Source organism: Paroedura picta, chromosome 11, assembly GCF_049243985.1.
Source record: "Paroedura picta isolate Pp20150507F chromosome 11, Ppicta_v3.0, whole genome shotgun sequence".
Classification (NCBI taxonomy): Eukaryota; Metazoa; Chordata; class Lepidosauria; order Squamata; family Gekkonidae; genus Paroedura; species Paroedura picta.
The window spans coordinates 16,128,327-16,154,584 of record NC_135379.1 but is presented as its reverse complement, the minus strand read 5'-3'; the positions used below and the strand labels follow the sequence as shown (position 1 = coordinate 16,154,584).

The 26,258-nt window shown below is 43.8% G+C and overlaps 1 protein-coding gene across 2 annotated transcripts in view; it reads right to left on the bottom strand.

Moving 5' to 3' along the window:
* The window catches only part of DNAJC1 (DnaJ heat shock protein family (Hsp40) member C1), a 95,736-nt gene that overhangs the window by 8,199 nt on the left and 61,279 nt on the right, over positions 1-26,258 (bottom strand). For both annotated transcript variants that reach the window (XM_077303187.1, XM_077303188.1), the window contains exon 9: positions 6,118-6,237. In XM_077303187.1, the coding sequence (XP_077159302.1) occupies positions 6,118-6,237 (120 nt within the window). The remainder of the gene's footprint in view (positions 1-6,117; positions 6,238-26,258) is intronic.

Sequence of the window (26,258 nt, the reverse complement as noted above, 5' to 3'; positions counted from 1 at the left end):
CACCAGTCCAATGGGAATATATACGCCTTACTTATCCTCACACAGCCACAATGGCTGCCACTTTGTTTCTGAGTTCAACAAAAAGGGCTAGTTATGACTGCTAAAGCCCTTCATGGCCTAGGACCCACGTAGCTAAATTAGCTAAGGTGACCAGATTGTCCCACTTTTGGAGGGACATCTGGGGGTATCTGGCAAATTGTACTTATGTTGAAATTAAAAATATATATATATTACAATACTATTCTTGCGTTTTATGAAACTTTTTGTTGCTCCATATAGACCAAATTTGTAATCAAGAACCCCCCCCCCCCCACCGGTCAATGGTGTCCCACTTTACCAATGTTAAAATCTGGTCACCTTAAAATCAGCGTCTCCTCCCATATGTCTGCATCATCGACTACTGCAGGCTGCTACCTACAGGCTTTACTCCTACTTCGGATAGTCAGCCTGGCTTCAACCACAGCACCTGTGCCTTATCCACTTTGCAGAAACATATTTTCAAGGTTAAAATGAGCACAGAATGAACAGAAAACCACACAGGGAATTTTCCCCAACTGCTCAGTTTACGGCATGCCCTGTTGTTGTGGGATGAGATGTTTCCTGCTGTGCTTCACATCCATCCCTGTTTTACATAACTCAGGAATGGCAGCATCTACATGTGCTACACATCCAGTGATCTGGTCACAGAAAAGGCAGAGCAAATTCTGGGGGGGGGGGTGTGCGTGTGAGATAATACATTCACAACTGATCTATGTGTGTGCACCATCGTACAAACTTAGCAAAAGCTAGGCACTCCTCATGCCCTCCAAAAGAAGCTCAAAATGGATCACACAGGGGAGGGGGTCTTACTTATCACTAGTGTATGCATGGGGTTGGGGGGGGGAGAGGGAAAACCTTAGTTATTTCTCCAAGTAGCAAGAGGGCAGGAATGAGACATTAAGTCTGAAGCTACACATCCAGCAGGGGAAAATGGGTCAAACAACAGATGTTTGGAGGCAGACCTGGAGCACTGGTACAGGTAACCAGGTCAACTGGCAGGAACTCGGATTAAAGAGAACTGAAGTCAGCTTTCCTTTCATAATCAAAACATTTGGCCAAAACAAATCTAATTAATACCACAAGCCAGAACCAGTAATTTAATAATGCCACAGTATCTTTTTACTTACAAATTAATGTGACGCACTATCACTCAGAGAGGGCATTTTCGTTTCCGCACAGATGTGAAATGGTTTAGATGTTAAATAGTTGCTTCAGCTGTTTAGATTCCCAAGGACCAATTCTCTTGGAAAACAAGTTGTGATCAATGATGCAAACCCCCCCACTCCCCATCAAGCTATATGAGGAGTTTGGTGACTGGTCTTCAGCCTGGGCCCATTCCTGTTTAGCTAAAGGGCTGTGCTGGTATCCCCTGGCTGTTCAAAGGGGCAGTCTTCCTTTCCCCATGAGATAGCAATGACAGAAACCAGCCAGGGCAAAAACCCCTCACTCTCCAGTATACCTGGATTTAGAATACTGCGCCTCGTACTATAAACGGGACACATCAGAGTTTGACCGCCAAGATATACCAGTGTTGCTATGCAGAGGCAGGCAGTGTCAAACCACCTCTGTCTTTTGGCTTGAAAACCCTACAGCATGGGTAGTCAACCTGTGGTCCTCCAGATGTCCATGAACTACACTTCCCATGAGCCCCTGCCAGCATTTGCTGGCAGGGGCTCATGGGAAATGTAGTCCACGAACATCTGGAGAACCACAGGTTGACTACCCCTGCCCTATAGGATCATTGCAAATGCTGCTGGCCCTGACGGAGCTCTCTGAGTTCCACAGGGCCTGCAAGACGAAGGTCTTCCGCCAGGTGTTTGGTTGAGGTGAGGTGGTAGTCCCAGGGTTTAAGATTGCCTCCCTCCCCAAGGTTCCTGGGCATGGTAGTGGACTGCCCCCTGAGCTGTTCTGTGATCTACCCCCTGTCACTTCTAACTGGACGGATATCTAGACTGACCCCAGTGGTTTGCTGTGGGGAGAAGAGTTTTGATCTAATTTTTACCACCATCTATAGAGTTATGGAGTCATAGTTTTAGCTGTGGGAATTGTTTTTAGGTTTTTGCTGTTATTGTTGATGGTTTTAGGGAACTGGATATTGTATGCTATGTGACTGTGAACCGCCACAAGCCCGCTTGCTGGGAGCAGCGGTATATAAATGCAATAAACGAATAGATAATAAATAAAATCAACTGTGACTTGATGATAAAAAGCAATTAAAAAAGCCTTCTTCTGGCAGTATCTGTCTTCGTTTAGCAGACCTCTAACGTATCTATGCAAAATGAAAAGAAAAAAAATGCTGCTTCTCTTGGCTGCCCCTTTACATGGGGCCTTCCTCCAATGAGCCCAACGTCTTCTAAAACCTGCGCTGTGACTCACAACAATGGCAGCTGGTGCTGAAGGGCTGGCGAGACTTCCTCACATACCAGCACAGCAAGGGTGAGATTCTGGCCAGGTTTTGACAGGAGTATTTTTAAAAAGAGAACAGAACTTTATGCAGAGATGGTATCTAACTAGACGATAAAAAATACATTCAAATTGGGAAGATCGGATGTCTTCAACCAACGTTCCATTTAGATGCATTAAGCACAATGGCCACTTTGCCTATAGAATATCACTCCACTATTTGCTCAGGTACAGAACTTTACGTAAAGTCCAATCCACTACAAACAGGGGTCAGGAAAGGTGGTGGGAGCTGTCATAACACCCTTGGGCACCACACTACAGACTTAAGATACTGCCGAACGATACATTCGCTCTGCTTTCCCCTATCCTCGCCCTATAGTCCTGGGGTCCCTCCTGCTCCAGTACAGAGAGCCAGTTTGGTGTAGTGGTAAGGAGTGCGGATTTCTAATCTGGCGAGCCGGGTTCGATTCTGCACTCCCCCACATGCAACCAGCTGGGTGACCTTGGGCTCTCCACAGTGCTGATAAAGCTGTTCCGACTGAGCAGTGATATCAGGGCTCTCTCAGCCTCACCTACCTCACAGGATGTCTGTTATGGGGAGAGGAAAGGGAAGGTGACTGTAAGCTGCTCTTAGACTCCTTCGGGTAGAGAAAAGCGGCATATAAGAACCAACTCTTCTTCTTCTTCCTCTTCCTCCTTGGCTACTTCCTTCAACCAACACAAGTGACAATGGTAAAATCAGGGCTGGCAGGCGGGGCAATTATCCTCTTTGATCAAGAAACGCCTTTGATCCAGAGCCCACACAAGGTGCAGCAAAGAGACCCATCTGCAAAACCACTGGAAGGAAAGACGTACGACATGAACATTATCTTAAGATATCTATAGCTGCAAGATCCGCCAGGATTAGAGATCTAAGGGAGAGGAACAGGAGGAGAGAGATGGTTAGCTACAGGCTTAGGTGTTTATTACATCTTCTCAGGCTGACAGGAACTGTTTTAGACCCACAGAGAATAGTCACTGGGTGCTCAAAGCCACCGACAGCTGACTGGAGGAAATCTGATTTTTAAAAAATATATACATTACAGCAACTTTCATGATAAGCCTGCCCAGATGAAATTCCATGGCAAATGTTGCTGAAGCTCTTTACCTCAAGATTAATTTTTACATTAGGAATGGTATCTTGTGTATGCCGCTCTATGCTTAGGCAAGAATTTGGCAGTCTGTTCTGTTCCCATTCATGTCCTGGGTTTACTGTTTGTTTGTTTGTTTGTTTATATACCGCCCCTCCCCTGAGGCTCAGAGTGGTTTACATAAAATGCAGAAAACAGTACATGGAAGTTAGTTTTTCATAATAATATTAACATTAAACTATAACAGAGGTAACAGAGTATAACGCTGCAAACAGGTCCAGAGCAGAATGCATTGGTGGATTTCTGGGAGGAAGGGACCAGGGGCGCTATAGATGTTTAAGCAGGAAAGTAACCCAGGAATGGTGTCACAGGAAAATACAGGCCTAGGATCCAGAGTTCCCATGGGCAGAAGGATTTCCATCCATGAAGCATAAGTTTTTTACCCTCCCCCTCGCATGGGAGCCCAACAATGTCTCCAAATCCTGTTCCTACAGTAAACCCTTTTCTGCACTGGGCAGAACTGCTAGTCTGGAGGCAGTCCTAGATTTCAAGGATGCGTCCCAGTGCCTCATGGGAGTACCACTCTTTTTCCATAGAAAAAGGAGGACACTTTTGTGCTTGCATTATTTCTCTAGCAGATCCCAAAGAGATGTGACAGTCTTTATATTTTATAACAAATATATACACTTTCCGAGGTGGGCTGGAGTAGGACAGATGCAAGTGTGTCCTATTATGGCTTTGCGTACAGAGGAAGTCTCATGTCTAATCCTTTCCAGTTAAGTAGCAGATCCCGACATTCTGGAGAGCTGCTGCCAGTCAGAGCAGGCAATACTGAGCCAGATGGACAGTTGTCCCTCTCAGTACAAGGCAGTTGTATCAATATATCAAATTCTGAAAATGGCTAAAAATGGGGATCAATCAGTCCTTGTACTGGGATTGTAGAGTTGGGGTTGTTGGGAAATTTCGTGAACCTAGGGAAATCCTCAAGACCGCAGCAAAGTACACGGAGAAGAAAAAAGGTTGGGCAGAGATAGCAGGTAGGGGCTAATGTGGAAGGACAGTATGTCAAAAACAATGCGATAAACACAACTTCCTTATTTTGTAATATCCCATAAATTAAATGCTCCAAAGAATGCACAACACAGGGCTTTCAGGACAAGATTTTTTTAAAAAAATCTTTGAGTAATGTATGGAAATGAACAAATGCAGCATCAAACTGTTGGATGCAAATACCAAAACCTGACCACAACTGAAATAAGTTATTTTATAAAATCTTAAACACATTAGTGGGGAGGCTGCAACCATGAGCTGTCAAGACCCAGCAACAGTGCTTTTAAATAATTTTGTTCAAAGAGCAACAACTAAAAAGGGAGAGAGAAAAAAACACGAAAAAGTTGTCCGAAGAAAACAACATGCTAAGCTTTCTTTTTTAAAAAAATATGATGCCTTGTATAATCCAAGCTCGATCCATATGCCCATAATAGCGCAGCATAAGCATTTCTGCAATTTTATTAATTCTGACCTGCACACAGGTAATGAAGAAAGGGCATCAGCTCAGAGTGATCCCCAACCACACTGTTCCCATCTAAAGACCCAGAGTTCCCTTTTCCCCATCCACCTGCATCTGCACAGCCCCTCCCTTCCCAGCATTCCTTGCCTGAGGGTCAGAGATCAAGGCAAGACACAGTAGGGACTATTCTGCACACACTGGATAATGCACTTTCAATGAACTTTAGAAGCAGATTTTTCTGTTCTGCACAGGGAAATCCAGCTGCCAAAGCACATTGAAAGTGCATTATCTTATATGTGTGGAATGGGCCTGGGTGTGTGATCAGCATCTTTCACAGGAGGGGGGTTTTACACAAAGCAAGTGAGTTAGTCCCCAGGCATTAAACAGCTATTAGCATCCACTCCACACTACACTCAAGCTCCCCCCCAGTGTTCTGAAATCAGAGCCATCTGAATGGAATTTTATTTCCACTTTTTGTTTTTTTTAAAAAAACAGCCATGCATGTTGCCCCTCCCACAGGAAGGGTAAATTAGTCAGTTTCTGCACCTCTGTATTCCAAACTTTCTGCCCTTGCATGCAATGAAATCCATTCTAATTCCTAGATGCCACCTGTCTAAACAACATTGGCTGATCAGCACTGCTTTAAAAAAGAAAGAACAAAACCTAAAAACCTTTCCAGATTTAACCAGAAATATTATCTTTGCTTAAATCTCACAAATGTTCTCTTTCAGATAAAAGGGTTTACTATACAACCTAAAACTGGCATTGTTCTTCTGTTATCATGTTACGGTAGCTCAAGTCTCTAAGCACCAGAATCCCCATATATAGCTGATCAGTTACAGCTGTTAATTGTAGAGGGGGGGGGAGAACCAGCTGACATCTGCTTCTTGCTTGCTTAGTTAATGGTTCACTTCCAGGTCCTAAAAGGATTGTAGCCTCTCTCAAAAGACAATGTCGGACCCCATCTATGTCTGGCTTCTACACTGCCTGTCTTGTTCGGATTTGTCCATACAATGCAAATTCGAGTGAACTCACATCTGCCACTGATCGACCCAATTCGTGAGCAATCTTTTCCCATCGACCAGGAGTCCCCCCTGGGAACTTAACCATACTTCTTGTCAGCTGGCTAAGGTCCTCCTCCGTCCATTGAGGTGCCTGTAAAACATTTGTAAAACATTCATTATGCTAAGGAACTGGAAGGGTTTTTGTGGGCTGAAAACACGGGGAGTAATCACATAACACAGCATTGTTTTTAACAGGGAGATGAATAATTCCTTTCTTTCTCTTCTGCCCTGCAAAAGAATGCAAGAAGTTGTAAATGTGTAAATGGAGTCATATATCTGGGATTGTTACATTACCCATCCACATACGATAACGTTTGTTCATTTGTAATAAAATGGACAGATATATTTTTTTTCTTTGCCAAACTGATGGGCATAAATGCATGGCATCAATCAATGTTTCAAAATAATATACAGAATTCATTTATCCAGGAAGTAATTTTTTAAATGGTGCATCAGCTTTGTTGTGTTGGAAACTCACTGACATCTGAAGGCATAAAAGGCATCAACGATGTGAAAAGTACCCAGGCTGAGTATGATGCACACTGGTGGAGTGGGGGTGGAGGGGAACATGCAGAAAGAAACTATTTACAGAGGCCAGTCCCTGACAGCCACTGCAAAGGCTCCCAGCTTCTCCTTTTAGGACAAATCAAGTCAAACCAAACCTCCCAACGCAAGAGAGCAGCAGTCCTGCACTTTGAAACCGTACCATACACACATGCACAATTGTCTCCGCCTTCCCTTTTTCTCACAGGCATCTGCATCAGGCTCCCACCCCACGAGTAGCAAGCAACAGCTTCCCATTAATACTTCTTGCTAAAAAAGAGTGCTTTATGACAAATAACCTCCCCCTAATCACCATTTCCGATAATGAACAGCCATGCACCGGGCAGTTTGCATTACAGAGCCACCAGCTCAGAACAACAGTCAGAGGTGAATGACCCCAGAGACCATCTCCACAGCTACAGCAAAGCTTCTCCCAGACGCTAATCCTGCCTGTCATTCTCCCACTGTGCTCTAACCACGCTGACGTCCGTCCGCCCGCTGCACTGCAAGCTTAACGGGGCCCTTCCTGACTTTTCACTGTCTCCCCCAATCAATGGCCCGAGCGTGCTCTTTTCACCATGTCCAAATGGCAGCTTCACTCATAATCAGAGTGCCTTAGCCCTGTTTAAAGGGCTCCCCAAAGGCACGGCCATTTGCATTCATTTGCAAAGCAAACCACTTTTATTCACTTTGTCCTGCTACCAAGAAGGCTCCCTGAAGCAGATAAATTGGCGTAAATGTACAGCTTGCCGCCTACGAGACAGTAAATAATAGCCAATAGTGGGGAGGATTTGATCAATCATCCTGTTTTGTGTTGATCTTTTGTGTTCGTCTTCATGTACGTCTTTGTTCATCAAAATGCTGGAAATCATATCTCTGTAGCTTTTCCGGACAAACATTCATTCATGACGGGATGCAATGGGGTGCGTATGGGGAAAGGGGAATACACCCAACACATGCAAAGTATGTGCGTGCGCGAGCACACACACACACACACACACACACACTGTTTATTAGAGGAAGTGGCTTTCTCCTGAGGGGGGAGGCAGAAACGGAAAGGGAACAAGCTTGCAAGAATGTCCACTTAAGAGAGGAAGAAGGAGCCAATTTTCACGGGGAGCAAAGAAATGCCACGAGAAAATGGTGTTCCAGAAGATGAGCATTTATCAGAGGAAGGTAGTGAGCTGTAAAGGCAATGCCCAAGTGTTCCATGGTCAGACCCGGACGCTTTTGGCCAGGATCCAAGAGCCCTTTCTGGTGTGCACAACAGCTAGAGCAGGGGTAGTCAAACTGCGGCCCTCCAGATGTCCATGGACTACAATTCCCAGAAGCCCCTGCCAGCATTCGCTAGCAGGGGCTTCTGGGAATTGTAGTCCATGGACATCTGGAGGGCCGTAGTTTGACTACCCCTGAGCTAGAGAGATACTTAAATGCAGCAGTGTTCAGCATAAAGACAGAAGGAAAAGGCAGCGGGGGCAGGAGCGGGATGAGATGACACAGCACACAAAAAGAATCCCATGCAAGAGTCAGTAATGCAGTTTGCAGGACAGCGTTAGCATTGTTGGGAAACTTGCCAGTGAACTTGAGTTGTGCATGGAGAGCTTCCAGTCACTATTCAAAAAACGAAGGCCCTTCATATTTGCCAGAGGTTTGCATTTTTAAAGTTAGCGCAAAGATAACAGAAGGAGAAGCACCATTTTTCTCTCAAAAGCTTCTAAAAATGATCTTCACCAGCTGATCACGTATACAAAATTGAAGTCTGCCAACCAGGAACTACTCTTCAAGTTGCTCAGTGGGGGAGAAAAGGGGGAATGTGAGGAGAAACTATGGAACAAATGACAACCACTTCTTGGTCCTTGCTTTTTCTAAGAGGTTTAAATAATATAATAGCTGTCATGATTTAAAACTAACTGATATTCAATAATAGTGCAATGAAGAAAGACCCCAGGGCCTGCCAGATGGACCTCTTCTGTTGGGCCTATGGCTGAGACCAGCCAAAAAATTATATCGTCTAAAAACCGAGCCTCCCTCCCTCCCGGCCCCCCTCCTCTTCCTCCTCTCCCCTGCCTAGTCAACATCAGAAATGGTTACCATCATTACCAATCTCAGAGACAACCACGGGTGCTAATAGTGTTTTAAAGTGCACTGTTTGATTTCAATGTTAATTGATCTTAATGCTGTTGTTTTATTCCGTTATGATTTGTTGTTGTTCACTGCCCTGAGACAGCAAGTCCGAGAGGGACAGCATAGGTAAAGGTAAAGGTAAAGGTATCCCCTGTGCAAGCACCGAGTCATGTCTGACCCTTGGGGTGACGCCCTCTAGCGTTTTCATGGCAGACTCAATACGGGGTGGTTTGCCAGTGCCTTCCCCAGTCATTACCGTTTACCCCCCAGCAAGCTGGGTACTCATTTTACCAACCTCGGAAGGATGGAAGGCTGAGTCGACCTTGAGCCGGCTGCTGGGATTGAACTCCCAACCTCATGGGCAGACAGCTTCAGACAGCATATCACTGCCTTACCACTCTGCGCCACAAGAGGCTCTGAGGGACAGCATATAAATCGATAAACAGATAAATAAATAAACTCCAGGTCTTGAAAGATGTATTACTTAGACAAGAAAAAGTTGCATTTCCTTGCTTTTTCAGGTCTGGTCTACAGCAGTACTAATTGTCATAATGGCTTACAAAGTTGGAAATTATGGCTCAGCGATAACTGTCAAGGTCCAAGGAGTTCTGGGAGGCTGAGATCCAAAGTTGTCTGGAAGAGCATCCACAACATTTGTGCAAATGCAGACTTTGTGTTGAATTGTCTTTCTAAATGTAGACTATCATATGTTGTTGAATGACATTCTGAAGCCCCCCCCCCCCATGTGCAGGAGTTGCTTCTGAGATCTATCTAGTAAGGCAGGGGTAGTCAACCTGTGGTCCTCCAGATGTTCAGGGACTACAATTCCCACGAGCCCCTGCCAGCAAACTGGAGGACCACAGGTTGACTACCTCTGCAGTAAGGGACTGCACCCTAGAATGCTAACAAATCTCTCTGAATTGAAATTATAGATTACCCCTGAACCCTTTGAATAGTGTGGGATTTCATGAAAACACGCAACCCAAGATGTATTAAGCACAGAGATGCTTTCCTACTTCCAAACAATAGGCAGGATAATACAAGGCCAGTTTTAATCAATATATCCAATTCTCAACATGCCTCCATCTATAGATATCTAAATCCAGAGACTGAAGCCATGGACAGAAAGACATACCTTTCCTAAAAGCCCCGAGATTGTGGAAAAATTGGGGGGATACTGGGAGTTAAACCCCTATAATGGTAAAAGCTGTGTCTGTAGCTTTAAGAAATGCTTTCAATGGCCATTGTGAGTGAACCACAACAGTATTGTAAGCCTTCAAAACTTGGTTTCTGTCAATGAGAGGCAGAGGAAAGGGACAGGGCCTTTTCAGGGATATTTTGAAAGATGACTCCTTGGGGCCAGGTGATACCACACAACTTGCATGAGGAGTCACCTAGGATTGGCTGCTTACCACTGTGCAATAGTAGCCTCCCCTCAAAAGCCAGTCTTGTACTGTGATTAAGAGTTTCAAGTTTGGATTTGGGAGACCCAGGTTTGAACCCCATTCTTCTGTGGACACTCAGTGGATGGCTCTAAGCTAGCATAACCTAAGGTTTTGGGAGGATAAAATGGAGGACAGGGGAATGAAGTAAGTGTGTTCCTGTTTGGGACAAAGTTAGGGTATAAATAAAGCAGATAACTCTAGCTGAAGATGGGGTCAGATAAATGGTAAGTAAGTTGTTAGGTAAGAAGGAGAGAAGGAAACAGGGAAGCTGGAAGATATGGGGCCTGCCATCAGTAGGGAAACAGTATGGGGAAAGCAAAGTGCTCCCTGCAAATTCTTGCAAGTTCTCCACTGTGCAAGTGGTCCCAGTATGACTGGCACTACACAACCAGTCTAACCAGTAAGTCACAGATTATATTTATATTGTTATCATGGTTTGGGTTTTAGAAACTGCACAGTTCATCTGTTCTATATAGACAGTCCAAAATGGATTGGGTTTGTATCTCGGAGTTCTAATTCATACATATATTTTAGAGGCAACTCAACACTTCCTCTTAAATGCTTTCCCTACTCATAAAAAAAAAATCATATTATTGAAAATTGGCTTATCTTCCTGGAGGCTTTTGGACAAGAACATCAGCTTTTCAATTTTTTTTTTAAAACAGGCTTGTTAAACATGCATTTCTTTTGCAATAGTTAATTGTGCCTTTAGATGCAACGGATCCTGCAGTTCAACGGTGACTAGCAGCCAGGAGGGTGGCCCACAGTGTGAATTTATTCCTTTCTTTTATGCTGGAGTCAGCCTTAGTCACTAGAGTCAGATGAATGCATCAGCATAAGCCTTTGTCACTTAAAACCATGTTTGTTCAATATTCGTGCAACACTAGGCCAAAACTCATCTCTCCAGTCAAGTAATAGAAGGCACCACATGGTGAGTAGACAGCTGTTGTGTCTATATAAGCATCCAGATTTTACATCTTAAAAGCTGTGCCTTGGCATTAAACAACACAATTCCATTCTCCAACATTAAAAACAATTTTTAAAAATCGAAATTGAAGGCATGAAGTGCTGTTTAAAAAAAAAACATGGAAAGTTAAACATTACTTTCAGTTATATTCCGACTCCTTTGGCCAAATTACGGCTTGAAAGATAATCAATGACATAATAGCCGAGCCGACTTTCCATACATGACCCCCCGTCCCTCATTAAATACTGCAAGGAAACAGCAAAACTGTCTCTTACAACTTGTCTATACTAGAAAATGGCCAGTGACTGTTTTTTTACAATCGGGTTAAGAAAAATAATGTTTTTCATGACATACTAATCTACGGTCAAAGATATGAAAGATTACCATACCGTATGCAACTTAATTTCTAAACAAAAAGTCACTGGAAGATTTTCTTTAAAAACAGGGAGGGAAGTTTATCCTTCTGTAAAACCCTTTCCCAGTCAAAATAAATAAAATAACTTGTCCACGGCTAAGCACATTTAGATTCCACTGCCCACATGTTTAACTCTGTCCAATGGAAATCTATGAAATCAAGCAGCACTCACTAGAGCAAGGGTACTCAAACTGCGGCCCTCCCGATGTCCATGGACTACAATTCCCATGAGCCCCTGCCAACGTTCATTGCGTTCTCAAGCTGGGTACTCATTTTACCGACCTCGGAAGGCTGAGTCATCCTTGAGCTGGCTGCTGGGATCGAACTCCCAGCCTCATGGGCAGGGCTTCAAACTGCATGTCTGCTGCCTTACCACCCTGCGCCACAAGAGGCTCTTATAAATAAGGTGCCACTTCTCAAAAGGGTAGCTTCTTTATTCTGCTCAGGTACTGAAGGAAGAACCTTTCTAACTCTCTTACTGGGAAAGCACCACAAAGATCTTGGAAGTATAGCTGAGTCACATCACGCAAGCTGCACTACTTACATCATGTTTTGAGATAAGGAAAGAGCAGAGCCCCTACAAATCCATGTCACAGTGGTTTTCACTAGGGGGGGGGCTCTCTTTCCACCATTTGAAGGATTACTTCCTAGAGTCGCTAATTATTGCATACTGTATTGTTGTAAGATATACAGACTTAGATTTAAATACCTCCGAACAGAACATGTTATTTTCCAATAAATAGGAGTCCTTTCCCACCAAGATTCCCAAACCAAGAAGCCTTCTCCAAAGCATGGAAAGCCAGTTAGAGCTTTATTTCCTCACAATCTTTGTTTATGCAAATATCTCCTTCTCTTAGATTTGACTAAATCTAGTGGATATTGTTACCTTCCTGTAACACCCCTTCTTGGAAACTGAAGGAAGATAAGGACTGAACTTGAAGGAAATGAGGGGGAAAAGGAGGTTAAAGGAAGGTAAAGGTAAAGGTATCCCCTGTGCAAGCACCGAGTCATGTCTGACCCTTGGGGTGACGCCCTCTAGCGTTTTCTTGGCAGACTCAATACGGGGTGGTTTGCCAGTGCCTTCCACAGTCATTACCATTTACCCCCCAGCAAGCTGGGTACTCATTTCACCAACCTCGGAAGGATGGAAGGCTGAGTCAACCTTGAGCCGGCTGCTGGGATCGAACTCCCAGCCTCATGGGCAAAGCTGTCAGACAGCTGCCTTACCACTCTGCGCCACAAGAGGCTCTGGGATTACTAAAAGCAAGAACTACAGAAAATAAGAGGTAAAAGAACAGATGAGATCAACAAACAATTGGGATCTGCTACTGTGATACTTGATCTCCTGAGTGGACAGGAAAATCCAGCATGTAAGCCATCACAATAGGGAGACAGCCTAGGAAAGGAGAAGAGAAGCAAGTACTAAGAGGCAGAGGGCTCGGAAACATGATGAAGTAAAGGCTTGAGGAGATGGGGGAAATGTAATTCTGAGGTCACCTTTCATGCATACACAAACACTCCATACAATTCCTGACTTAAATAAGGATGTAAAGCATATTTCTCAATATTCTTAGAACATTTCCACACAAGAGCAAACCCTATGCACTGAAGTTCTTAAAATATCAAAGAATGCAAAAATTTCTGCACAAATGTTTGCCTCCTCAGGAGTAGATCCAAATTCCATGTGCCCTTACCCCATGTTTTCCAAATCCTCCCTTGCAGCAATTTATGTTTTTCTTTCAGATCTTGACTATTAGTTTCCAAGTGAGGACTTTCCAAATTCAAATCTGTTTTCCCGCCACGCAGTTTTGTGTCATTGTTGTCCTGTGTTAACCCTATTGACCTCCCGCTCAATCAGAGTTGTTCCTGAGCTATCTGCATTTATATATAGAAATATATAATTGATTGATATCTATAACAGATTACGTCAAGACGTAATTTCAACAGTAATATTACAAACAAAGAGCTGATCTGCCCATCAGAGCCTGTGAAGGAGCTGAACTTGTGGGAAGAAACGTTCCCCACAGTCGGCTCCATTGTTTCCTAATGAAAATTCAGTTCTCTTGGGGGGGGGGGTTCTCTATGCAAAGCAATCTTTTGGGGGGCTATGCAAGTATGTTGCAACATTTTTTTATGTATATATGTGTTGGGGGGGGACAAGTGAACACAGTTCATGGGGGAAAGTGGAAGTAAGTAGCTGTTTCAGAGTTTTAGTGAATCTTGAAATGTATGCAACAAAAGGAACCCACCGGTGGCAGAAATCATCAGTCCCTGGGGCTGGAGTCAGACTTTCCCCATGGCAAAGCAAGGTATTCTTCAATTTTGTTTTTTGATGAACAAGAAGCTGATCTGTTCAAAAGAGCTTGCGAAGTAGCCGAGAGGAGAGGAGCCGAGAGAACTCTCCCTGCAAGATCTGTTCCGTGGTTACCCGAGTGAAAACACAACTCCCTTTAAGGGGGGGATGTAAGTAAGACTTTCCCCCTTGCGAAGCAAAACTTTTTTGAGGTGTAATGTTACTGGGTAAGAGCAACAAAATAAAAAAAGGCTCTTTTAATGACAAAATGCATGGATCCTGTTTAAAGTCAATGCAGAACTCATTTGGCAAAAAAGGATGCTGAAGTATGTACAGAGGACTACATGACAAACAGCACTGTGGAGCTGCGTAAAAATTATATTACCATCTCGTTATCATCTAGGACTGTCATGCTAAGAGAACTACAGTTTATATCAAAGTTCAAATACATGAGAGTACATAGATTTCCATTGAAATTAGATTCAGGTGGGTAGTCATGGTTGTCTGTATCTGAAGAACTTTGTGAGCGCATGAAGGTTTATACCTTGAATAAAACTTTGCTGGTTTTTAAAGAGGCCCATGGACTGGAACTTTGTTCCTAAGAAAGTAAAGTATTACAGCTGGCTACGCTTCTGCTTTAAACCAAACATGTAGCATGCATGCTTCTAGACAGTGGAATGAACCCTAAGAAGCATAGTCACTAAAGGGCAGAAAAAGGAAGGAAGCAGAGACCTCTAATTTGAATCGCATAAAGCATTGTTTTTATATGTATATGTACACTGAAAAACAAAATACACACAGCCGAGGCGATCAAAGGCCTGCAGAATGATGCTGTAATTAACAGCATATCCCAAGCAGTAGACACCTGGATTTTGTCTTACCCTTGGAAAAGGCAAGCATCCAAATGACTGGATCTTCCCAAGAGACAGAAGAAGAAGAAGAGTTGGTTCTTATATGCTGCTTTTTCTCTACCCAAAGGAGTCTCAAAGCGGCTTACAATTGCCTTCCCTCTCCCCACAACAGACACCCTGCGAGGTAGGTGACGTTCAGAGAGCCCTGATAGTGCTGCTCAATCGGAACAGCTTCATCAGTTATGTGGCGAGCTCAAGGCACCTGGCTGCATGTTGAGGAGCGGGGAATCAAACCCGGCTCGCCAGATTAGAAGCCACTGCTTGTAACCACTGCACCAAGCCGGCTTTTACAATGATGTTAGGGGAAGGATAGCTTTGACAGGATGGACACCAGCAGCAATTTGATAGAGGCCTCCTGAGCAGGGGGTGAAACCTAACCAAAGCATAGCTTACATAAGTTCTGAGCATGCCCTCAGGGGCAATTAGCCAGAGGGGCTGCGTTCAGATGAAGCAGCAACCCTGAAACAAGTTGCTTTGGGACAGGTTTCCCCTAAACATGGAGAAAAGTGTCATCCTGGACCCAGTTATCTGGAGAAGAATGAGGAAGCCTCTTCATGTGAGCTGAACGGAGCTGTCAGGGCGGGAAGGGTCCTGTTCTGTTACATGCAAGTTGCTAGAATTTCCCCCAAAGAGCACAAGCAAGGAATTTGTATGTCAAACAAGAGTCTACCTGTTATGCTTATATATATTTATTCTTTTATTTTCTGGCCAGGAACGGCAAAGATATACTTCGTTAAAGGGCTTTAAAAAAACCAGACACCTGAAAAACCATTTTGACATTTTAATATTTTGACATTTCTGCCTGTACCTACTGCAGTCTTAAGAGTTTGAGCTGTTTAAAAGTGCCAAAAAGCATATGTGGCAAGTACCGAATTAAAGTATTAGTTCTAAAACCCTGCACAATACAGCATTCAGGATATTCAGTAGCTTGAAAACTGACGGTGTACTTCTGAGGGATAATTCCAGCAGTGCAGCTGTAGATTAACACACCCCCAACAGCCTGCTGGCGGATTACAGCCGCCAAATCATTAATTATGCAGACTTTCCAATAATTGCTACAAAAACCTGCAGAAACAATATCTGGCCCAACATCACAGTACAAAATTGAAACAAACAAGTCACTTATCTACTACCTGGGCACTCCCGGGCAAATCTGAGGACATGAACATACAGTGGGCCATAGGCCCAGCATCTACTGATTCCACATGCTGAGATTTAAGTTTTCTTTTAAAAAGGCAGGGAGGGGATTCTTACTTTAAGCCTCTTTTTTTGTTTTGTTCTTTTATTTACTCGTTCGGGGGGGGGGGGGGAGAAGAGATGCCACCTCTCCAAAGAACCTGCCTGATGTGGCTTACAAAATAAAATACAGAACATAAGCCTCTGTAGAATGTCAATTAAAACCCAGCATTAAAAACGCATCCAGAGCATAAAAGACGCTGAGCACAAAATGAATAATAGTTTCCAGGCCAAAACAACACAATAAGAGTGGTGTTAAAAGAACAGCTCCTTAATTAAAAGCTTGGGCAAGGAGAAATGTCTTGACTTAGCACCTAAAAGAACAGGATAGATGCCATTACTGAAAAAAACTCTGTCTCTGGTTGCCGCCAGCTCCTCCCTGACCGTTTACGCACTGAAGGTTTCATGTCAAGCTGCAGGCTGGAGTTTTAGTTGTGGCAGGTTAACACAGGCTTTTTCAACCAGGGTTTCGTGAAGTCCTGGGGTTTCTTGATGACCCTGAGAGGGTTTCCTGAATGTGTGGGATTTAGTTATATTTTTTTATATTTTAAAAAATTTGCTAAACACTTATAAGTGATATATGACCATATTTTGTCATGTTGGCCTGCTCCTTCCAAAATGGCCAATGATGGGCCTGGAGTGGGTGGGAAGGGGAGGGGCCCTGGGCAGTTGTGTCCACGGCTATGATCCCCAACCATATTCTGCATGATTACACCACTTCTGGGGTTTCTCACAGTCTGAAGAATATTTCAGGGGTTTCTCAACATTAAAACGGTTGAGAAAGGCCAACCAAAAGTTTCCTTGACTCTCACTCTGCCCTTCTGGACGGCATTTGAAAGGAACTACAACTTAGAGCAGCAGTGTCTTCAAAGGTGAGCTGAGAAGCAACTTCTGGACCAACAGGAGGAGACATTACATTATGGAAGGCGCCGTACCCTCCCCCATCAAGCTTCTATGCTCATTCCAGCCAGACCAGCCTTCTTTCAGGGTCCAGTGGGGGGGGGCAGGGGGGGAGAAAAAGCTGGAAGAAGCAAGAGGCAAAGAAAGTTTCCCATACACACATCCATCTATCTGTGTACTATCTTGCCACTCAAAATTGCTTAGCTAGCTCTCCTGGTCTTCAGCAACAATCCAGACCTGCAATGGCTGTGCAAAGTTTGGCCTACAGACTTGAGCATTTGAAATCAGTCACTTAGTACCTTCTTAAATCTTATACTTGGCTGTGGCCAAATGTTGCACTGCGCTTGAATGATACATTTAACCAGTCTGTGTCATGTTTCCATAACATACTTCTGTTTTCAGTGCACATCTTTCAGGTGTTTCTATTCTCTAATCCAGCCTTTCTCAACTTTTTTACTACTGAGGAACCCCTGAAACATTCTTCAGGCTTCAAGAATCCCCAAAAGCAACACAATCGTGCAGAATAGGGTTGGGAAGCATAGCTGTATACATGCCTACCGTGGCCCCTCCCCTTCTCATCCCCTCCAGGCCTATCACTAGCCATTTGAGGAGTGGGTCAAGATGACCATATATGGTCATTTCACCCAATAAACGTTTAACAAATTTTAAAAATATGTTAAAAATTAATAGCCACCCATTCAGGAAACCCTTCCAGGGCTGTCGAGAAACCCTGGTTGAGAAACCATGCTAACTTTATTGGCAGCCTAAACCTGGACCTGGACAATATCAGACAATTTCAAGGAAAATTACGGGACAAGTCATGATCTTTTCCAGAGATCGTTGGTCCAACTAATTTGAGGGTTCCGATGCTTTCTCACTTCTTGGGCTGCCCTGCAGGCCCAATGATTCCTTTGTCAGGTGGCACAGGTGTATCTCAGACCAGAATGCTAAATCCCACTCCAGATTTGCAGGCCAAAGGCTCCACCCACTCAGCACATGCTCTGTTGTAGCATCTTTTGCAGACCCGCAGTTAACATTAAATAGCAAGTGCTTCTATGCATCAGCAAGTATTACGAACAGAATGGGCCACTGCAACAGGATCTACATGTAAATGAGTTCATTTTTTAATTTTACTTTTACGAAAGCAGACAGAATGAGAGAACGCGAATGTCAAGCAAGTAAGAAATGACAGATTACCACAAAGTAACAGAACTCAACCAGCTCTTGTCAGATAGAGATTTATTGCTTCCTCTGTCACTCAAACGACTTTCCAGCCATCCCTCAGCCTATATCCTTATCCCCATCTAAGCAGACAGCCTAAACCACCTCCGACAGAAACAGGACACTAAGGGTAAAAATTCTCTCTTTAATCATCTTTGATCTAGATTGGCACCACCAACCTGATTGATGTGAACATCGTTCCTATGAAGGAAATTCTGCTTTCTTTTAATCAATTAAAGCAAGCACTACAGCCACAATTTCTTTTCTTTTCTTTTTTTTATTTGAGGCTATTATTAATTAGGCCAATTAAGTACATATCAGTTCTGACATTCCCATCTCTTGAGTATCATCGCCAGGTCTCCAGACAGAGCATAATTAAGACGCTTCCTTCGGAGCCATGCAGTTTTTGAATACTTTACCAACACCAGCCAGATGAATTTAAGGGGGAGCAGCATTCAGCTGAGCAAAAGCTTTCACAACGTTTTGTCATTGGCATCTGTCTGTGTTATTGATGATCCATGCCCTAGAAACATTCCCCGGATTTCAGTATTGTTGCAAGTTATATTTACATCTGGCCAATTTCATAAGCATGCTTATCTAATCCACTCATCCCCTACACATGGTCTTTATATTCTATCGTCAAAACTTTAATTGCTTGCTAGGAAGCCCCACATTCCCTTTTTACACACACCCCCCCTCCATTTTTTAAATTATTATTGTCGGCCGCCACGAATCCCTGGAGAGTAGCGAGATATAAATTCAACAATAAATAAATATTTTTTTTGACCTACTATAAAGCTTCCGACATCAACCCACAACTGGCTATATAGGGATGCAATGCCAGAAAAACAACGGTTTCAGATTTAAAAATTATATTAGGCTGATTTAATTTTGCCTGTTTATGTTATTGCTTCAAATTGTTCTATAATAATGATTAAACGCAAACTAATAAAAATACAGCCATACTATATTTGCTTGATTGAGACTTTTCCAAATGCCATTTTGTAAGCTTTTATCTCATCCCTAAACTGCATATGACGTCTCTCACAGTGACTCAGAAAATTCAGGCACAAGTTTCTTGCCTAGGGGAGATGCCTGTGTAACTCCAAAAATCACAGCTACTTGCATAAGGAGAATTTCAGGTGGTGTCACAACTATACTGTCACAGGCATATGCAGCAAACATTACCTATATTTTTTAATCAGCTCCACAATTAAAACTGGAAATCCCAAGGAGTCATGATACATGATTCCATTTAATAAGACTGTATCATGGACTCAGGAAAACTTGGAAGTGAAAATCCAAATCCCCCCTCAAGCATTTGTCTGGAGCTAGATTTCTCTGATCTTCGGACATCGGATACTTATGAATGATATTTCATTTTTGTTTCTTTGCAACCACCTGTCTTTTTCCAAAGGAGATCAAAAATGGCCAGAGGTGTCATCTCCAACCAAAAAGGCTCACTGTCACATCTGAGAACAAGAAAGGGGCAACTGAAAGGTCAGATTTCAGCCGGGACTTTACTGAAAATGAAAATAAAAAATAAAGCCTGTCTCACTACTTTTTTCCCCCATCCCTACTTTCCTCTGGAGAGTTCAAGCAGCATGCGTAGTCTGGTTGCCCCCTCCCCTTTCCCCATACAAGCAGATTAAAGATAACAGAATAACCTTCCTTCGGTTTGGGTGGGCGGCTTGCAGGCGGCTGGAAGGCTTCGCTGGCGGCAAAGGGAGAGGGCCGGCACATCAGTGACGCGGCGGGGCTGCCTCTTTGCCGGGGGCGAAGGCTCCCGGCCCCGGGCTGCCTCCAGGCGTGGTGGGCGGCTCGGGAGGAGTGGGCGGCCCCCCTGGCCACTCCCTCGACCCCCAGCCGCCTCCACTAGGCTGGCCATGGCGGGCGGGTGCCTGTGGCAGCGGCGGGGAGGCCAGTAAGGGCAAAGTGGGGGGAAGGCGGCTTGGGAGGCGCAGGGCGCCTCCTGAGTCATCTGGTCGGTGGCAGGGGGTGCCTTTCTGGCACCCCCGGAGGAGGTCCCGGCTTCAGCGGTGGGAAAGGAGCAGGCCCGCTGCTTACGCAGCGGCCCTGCTCCTTTCCTGGCAGCAAAGCGTCTTTTAGCAGGCCCCTCAGCCTCCAATGCACAACGGGGCAAGCCTGGGGCCAGAGTTTTTTATCACTGACTGGCCCCACCTCTTTCTCCACCCACAGTGCCCTTACCGCTTTATTTCTACCGCTCCACAGGAGCGGTTTACAGATGATTCCTCAAGGATCACCCAAAGCTTGTTCACATAGAGGCAAACCAGGGTTTGCCATTACATCTCAACATAAGCCAATGTTATTTTCTTAGATTTCCAAGTACTTAAGAGTAACATTTTTAAAACATTTGCTTATACATAACTGTAATGCTTGATCTGTGTTGCAAATAATGAAACATGCTGAGAAAATTTGTTTTTAAGAGTTCCATCAAGGGCTGAGAAACAAGAAAATACATCCAGGTGGTTCACAAATACTGAAGTCATTTTTATGGGGGGGAAATACAAATGCAGTTTTTAACTAAGAGCCCAACCTAATTGGTAGCACTTAGCAGAAAACATTAACTCATTTATTTTCTGATTAGCTTCCAGGCAAATGTTTAATTCAGAAAAGATGTAAATAGGTCTTAAGGTGATGTGATTATAGAACATGGTGGCATGTAGATCAGATAAGCCAGAGTCTGAATAGTTTTTGGCCTGCAACCCACACATTTGTGTGAAGACAATACCAAGAGAAGCATTTTCCAAAAACACACATTTAGGCTTGCCATTAATTGGCTTCTCTGGCATTTTTGATGGTATCTCTGTGTTACTATGAATGCGGTACTGTCCTTAGGAAAAAACCCTTTTTGGCTTTTAACTATTATAAGTTGAAATGCATGATGAAGCAGCCCCATGTGACTCAGCTGCTGATGGACTGTACATGTGAGAGGCTGAATGCTGAACTGTATCACCAACTAAAAATGTACATCATGTATTTAAAAAATACATTCCTGTGAAAAAGTTATGCCCAGCACTTATTCCGGATGTTACTATGGGTAGCAACATTCAAAGATGGTACAATCTAGCGACAGAATCGTCAAAAGTTGTTGACTTTCATCTTTAATTAGTATTTTATGTGCTATTAAGAACTAGGGTTGGCTGATGAAAGTATTAATTCTCAGCAGTTTGCTAGAAAAACAAATCGCTACACCTTCATCCAACAAGTTTGAACACTAGCACTCAGTTTAGTACTTGGTGATGACTTTTGTTTTGGCGGTGATTTCCCATACATGGTCATGATTAATCCAAAATTTAAGAGGACTGCCAAAACCAGAAAAGAACTGCTAATCACTGAAGTGACAACGCCACCTAAACACTTGAAAAATAATCCATACGTATAGAGACAACGGTTATGAACATTTACATTTTTCCTGAGCAGGACGCCTTCTCAAATGGAACAACTTAGCAATGCTAGCAGAAGTGTCGATGGCACCTTTATGCTGTGAGATGCAATAAATTGTTATTTACTACTTCTACTCTTAAATTCCACAGCCAGGATGAAAAGTTCAAAATACATTTCATCATGATTAACAAATATAGCAGAAGGTTCCACCTTTAGTTCCACTTAGTGGAGGACTAAAAAAAAAAAATCAGATTATGCTGGCAAAAAACCCCAAGTCATTGGGATATTTCTCCCAACGGACTATACTTCCTATTTATATCCACTCCAAAAGCTGTCTGCGAGGCATACTAGAATTTTGCCTGCAGGGACTTCTCTTGATCTCTCAAAACCAACCTCCATCTCAGCCCACAGGAAGCTTTAGGCTGATCCTGCATTGAGCAGGGGGTTGGACTAGATGGCCTCTATGGCCCCTTCCCACTCTAGGATTCCTTGATTCTATAAATCATAGGAAGCAGAGTTCCACTGGTGAGACTGCCTTCAGCTGTTTCATAGTAAGACGTGACTTCGGGGGTTCTTGGCAAGATCCACTAAAACTGGTAGAAGCGACCGGTAGAGGCTCACAGCTCAGATGTAGTCAAGAAAGCCAAAGAACTTGTGGCTTTCAACCCATCCCTCCAGGAGCCATCCCCCCCCCCCTCCACAACCATCACAATAGCAAGGAGGGAGCCCCTACCGCAAGTCGAAGGGCAGATAGAGTTGCGCACTCCGGTGTGGTTAGGCTGCTTCGCTTCTGCGCCTGCATGCGGGTGCCAGCTGGCATAATGCCGCTAACGCTGCCCCTCCTCTCTGTGGTGCTGACCGCCTCTGGCTTCGGTGAACACCAAAGCGGCCGAACCGTGCCGGAGAACACAACCCTAGCAGCAGATTTACAGTATTTATATGATGCCTTTTCAAAACGTTGCCCATAGTGACGTACCAGGAGACCATAAAATTTGCAATCAAAACGGCACCAATAAAAATCAAAATTTAACAACCGCAAAATAAAACCCATACACATATAAATAGCAGCAAGCCAAGAGGGAAATCATCTAGTTAATTAACTAAAAAGGTTTGGCGAATGGAAAGGTCTGAACTAAATGACAAAAGGCAAAAGCAGCAAGGAAAGTTAGTGGTTCTATCCAAGATCTTTTGTTTTCTTCTTAAAATCCCCTCCACAGCTTCTCCCCAAAAACACAAACAAGGGCAGACTCAACATTCGTGGCTACTCTTTCTGAAAGAAGAGTTCATGGAGACTCTGTCTGCCTACCTATGGAGTTTTACACACATAAATTCTCTCTGTGGAGACAAAATCTGTACATGTGGCTCTTGAGAGATGGAAATGAGGAAGACTGGACAAAACCAAGGTTACAACATGCACTAAATGAATTCTGAAGATGAAACATGGCAGAGGGAGAAACACTTCAGAACACACGTGGCAACTTCTCCAGGTCACCAATTGCAAATAGCTAAAAAAATCACAAATCACACCCTGGACTCAAGATTGACCTCCAAGATCCTAATGTGATGCAGCTGGAATGTTTCTAACAGAAATCTTGACAGCTTCTTAATATTCTGCCATTACTTTTTATGTTTTTCTGTAAAATAAAGTATCTGGCTGGAAAATTCCCACTGGTTGACCCCATTAAATTTTTACCATACAGTTTGTTCTGTATTCTCTGCTTTCTTCCATGACCTGGGAAGACCATCAGTTCAAATAATAACCACTTTCTTGTGAGTGATTCCTAAGGAACTGGAATTAATTTTAAATGACTAGCAGCTCAGGCCAATGTCATCAGAGTTCAAAACAGAATAAACTGGTCCTCATGATAGAATAAGCCCCAATTCCATGGTCAGACATGCGCAAATTGGACCCTGCTCTAGGTGCCATTGTGACCTCAGCATTATTACTTATTGTTACATTGGCCATGATTATGATTATTTACTATTTATTTCATTTATACCCCACCTTACTCTCAATGAGGGATTCAAAGTGGCTTTCATCATTCTCTGCTTCCCCATTTTAAATAGAATATGAACTGGCTTTGGCAGATGTGCTGACCCGTTGTTCAAATGGGACAAAATAGCAGTACCCGAATGTGACTGTGGTTGCAGCCCATCAAACTATTTTTCATCTGCCACAGAAATTGGGAGCAACATGCTTTCCAGGGAGATGTGACGGAGCTCTTGGAACTTTCCCCAACTGTGACTGAGTGGCCTGAAAATTTAGGCAGCAGTATTTAGTAAGATTGTTCAATCTGTCTGTATACTGGCTGTTATCAACATGGCTATATGCAGGGCCGGATTTTCCTGTAGGCTAACTAGGCTTCGGCCTAGGGCCTCAAGATCAAGAGGGGCCTATGTTCCACATTTTTTATAAAGGTTAGTACCAATCACAACATGTTTCATTTAACATATTGATATATATCACAGTAATGATGTATTTTATTATCTCCCATGTAATTTACAAACTTAAAAATTGGGAGGTAAAATGGCCACATAAGTGAAATAGCCTAGGGCCTCTTTTCATGTAAATCCGGCCCTGGCTATATGTTTTACATTATTATATGTTTCCCATGTGTAATCATGTCATCTGTTCCACATAATATTTCTGGTAAGGCCTTGGAGGAGGAGTGTGTCTCATGGCTTAAGTGCCACTCAGCACTTAACACCCACTCAGGGTGGCTGTCCCACCCCTGTCTCCTCTTCCAACCGGCATGCCTGTCTGTCCAGAAGCCAGCCAATCGCCTTCTGTCCCCCCACCCCTGACCACCCCCCTCCTCCTTCCACATTCCTCTGAGGCTTGGAGACTGCAATCCCTGCTGCGTGAGAGCTGCCCTTGCTGGTGAGTTCCAGAACAGCTGCCTGCAACCTTTCCTGGTCCTGGTGGGAGAGGGAGGCCATCTACAGAGTTCTTCCACCCTACCCCGTAGTGGCCCCTAGTAAATAAATAAATAACAACCCTGCAAGGTAGATTAGTCTTAAAGAACGTGAATGGCCCAAGGTTACCCAGATAGGCTCCATGGCAGAGCGGGCATTTGAACTTGGGACTCCCAGATCTTAGTCTGTCCCTTTAGCCACTGCACCATTCTGGCATTATTGCAATCATACAGAAACTGCTCACAGGAGCGATAACGGCAGCATTTGATACACGTGGAATGTGTTCATGAAATGCATTTGTAGCTTACTGATTCCATTTGAACCGTGAGAATACACTGGGAAGTCTTCAAGCAGCAGCTGGAAAAATACATACCCTGGATGCTGTAGGCTGATCCTGCATTGAACAGGTGGCTTGACTAGATGGCCTGTATGGCCCCTTCCAACTCTATGATTCTATACACCTCCCAAACCCCCCAAAACTGAGGGATGCCCAGATTATAGCTTTTGTACCTCCTGAACTAGTGCTCCAGATGTTCAGGCCACATCCATCTCACTGTGAGAACCCAACTATGAAGGAAACACAAATGTTCATGCAGACTGTACAAGTCAAGATATATACCACGGGGATCCTTATTACACAATTATCTACCATACGCCCTCACCTAAGCAGTGTTTATCTACCTTTTCAAGGTGTGCTTCAGGCAGAAAGTCTAAAGATGCCAACCAAGTATAATCAAACACTCAAAGAAGGTTCTACGGATTCACTTCATCGCAAGATGTCTCTCTTAATATTTCAATACAGGCAGCCTTGCAAAACACTGTCTCTGCTATGATGCTAAGAAAAGGGTTAATTTATTAAAGCATCCTGATTTAGACAGCGACACAGACCCTCTGAGACAGACCTGGCTTCTTAAGAGGACTGAGCAAAAGGAACCAATAACCCAGGCTATATTCAATTACTCTACGATAGGATGCTGCCTAGAGCAAGTACCATGTTATTTGTGGCTCAAGAGGAAAGATTCTGATTTCAAAGCAGCATGAATATGGTAAGCAACAAAGCCAAAGAGAACAGGTGACAGGCAAGGGCAAAATACGCATTTAAAAAAAAACACTGAATTTAATCAGTATCCTTCCTTACAAATAATGACACCGTTGTCAGACGGCTCTAAATGTTCAGAAAGTGGAATGAACCATCATTTTTGCTCACATACGGCCAGCCTCTTAATTTCTCATACATGTATACAGAGCAGGTTTAAGAGAAGGAAGGTAAAAAGAAAGATTGCTCCGTTAACCATAGTCAGGAAACAAACAAACAAAAAAAAACACATGCCAAAAGCTGAAAACAAGTAAGGAAGGTATTTTAGGTCTTTTGACAATTACAATCATTATCTAAATTGACTAATTTTAAATACGTTTGCATATTTCACAAGGTTGGTATAAGCAGCTCAGACGGGGAAGTAGGGTTGGGTGTTTTGGCCTCCGAAGTGGCCGTTCCAGCCTGAAGCAGCCAGCACCGCGCTGTGGGGGGGGGGTGTGGCACCGACACTGGCGCCACCCCTCCCCCCCATGCTGACTGCTTCGGGCTGGAACGGCCACTAGGGCGGCTGAAGCGCCCAACCCTACTGGGGAGCATACACATGACCTCCACTCGGCCTGAGAAGAGTACGTATGAATCTAGGCAAGAGACAGCAGCAAGACTTTCTGGGCTCAGTATGGAGGAGACCCACTGCTGC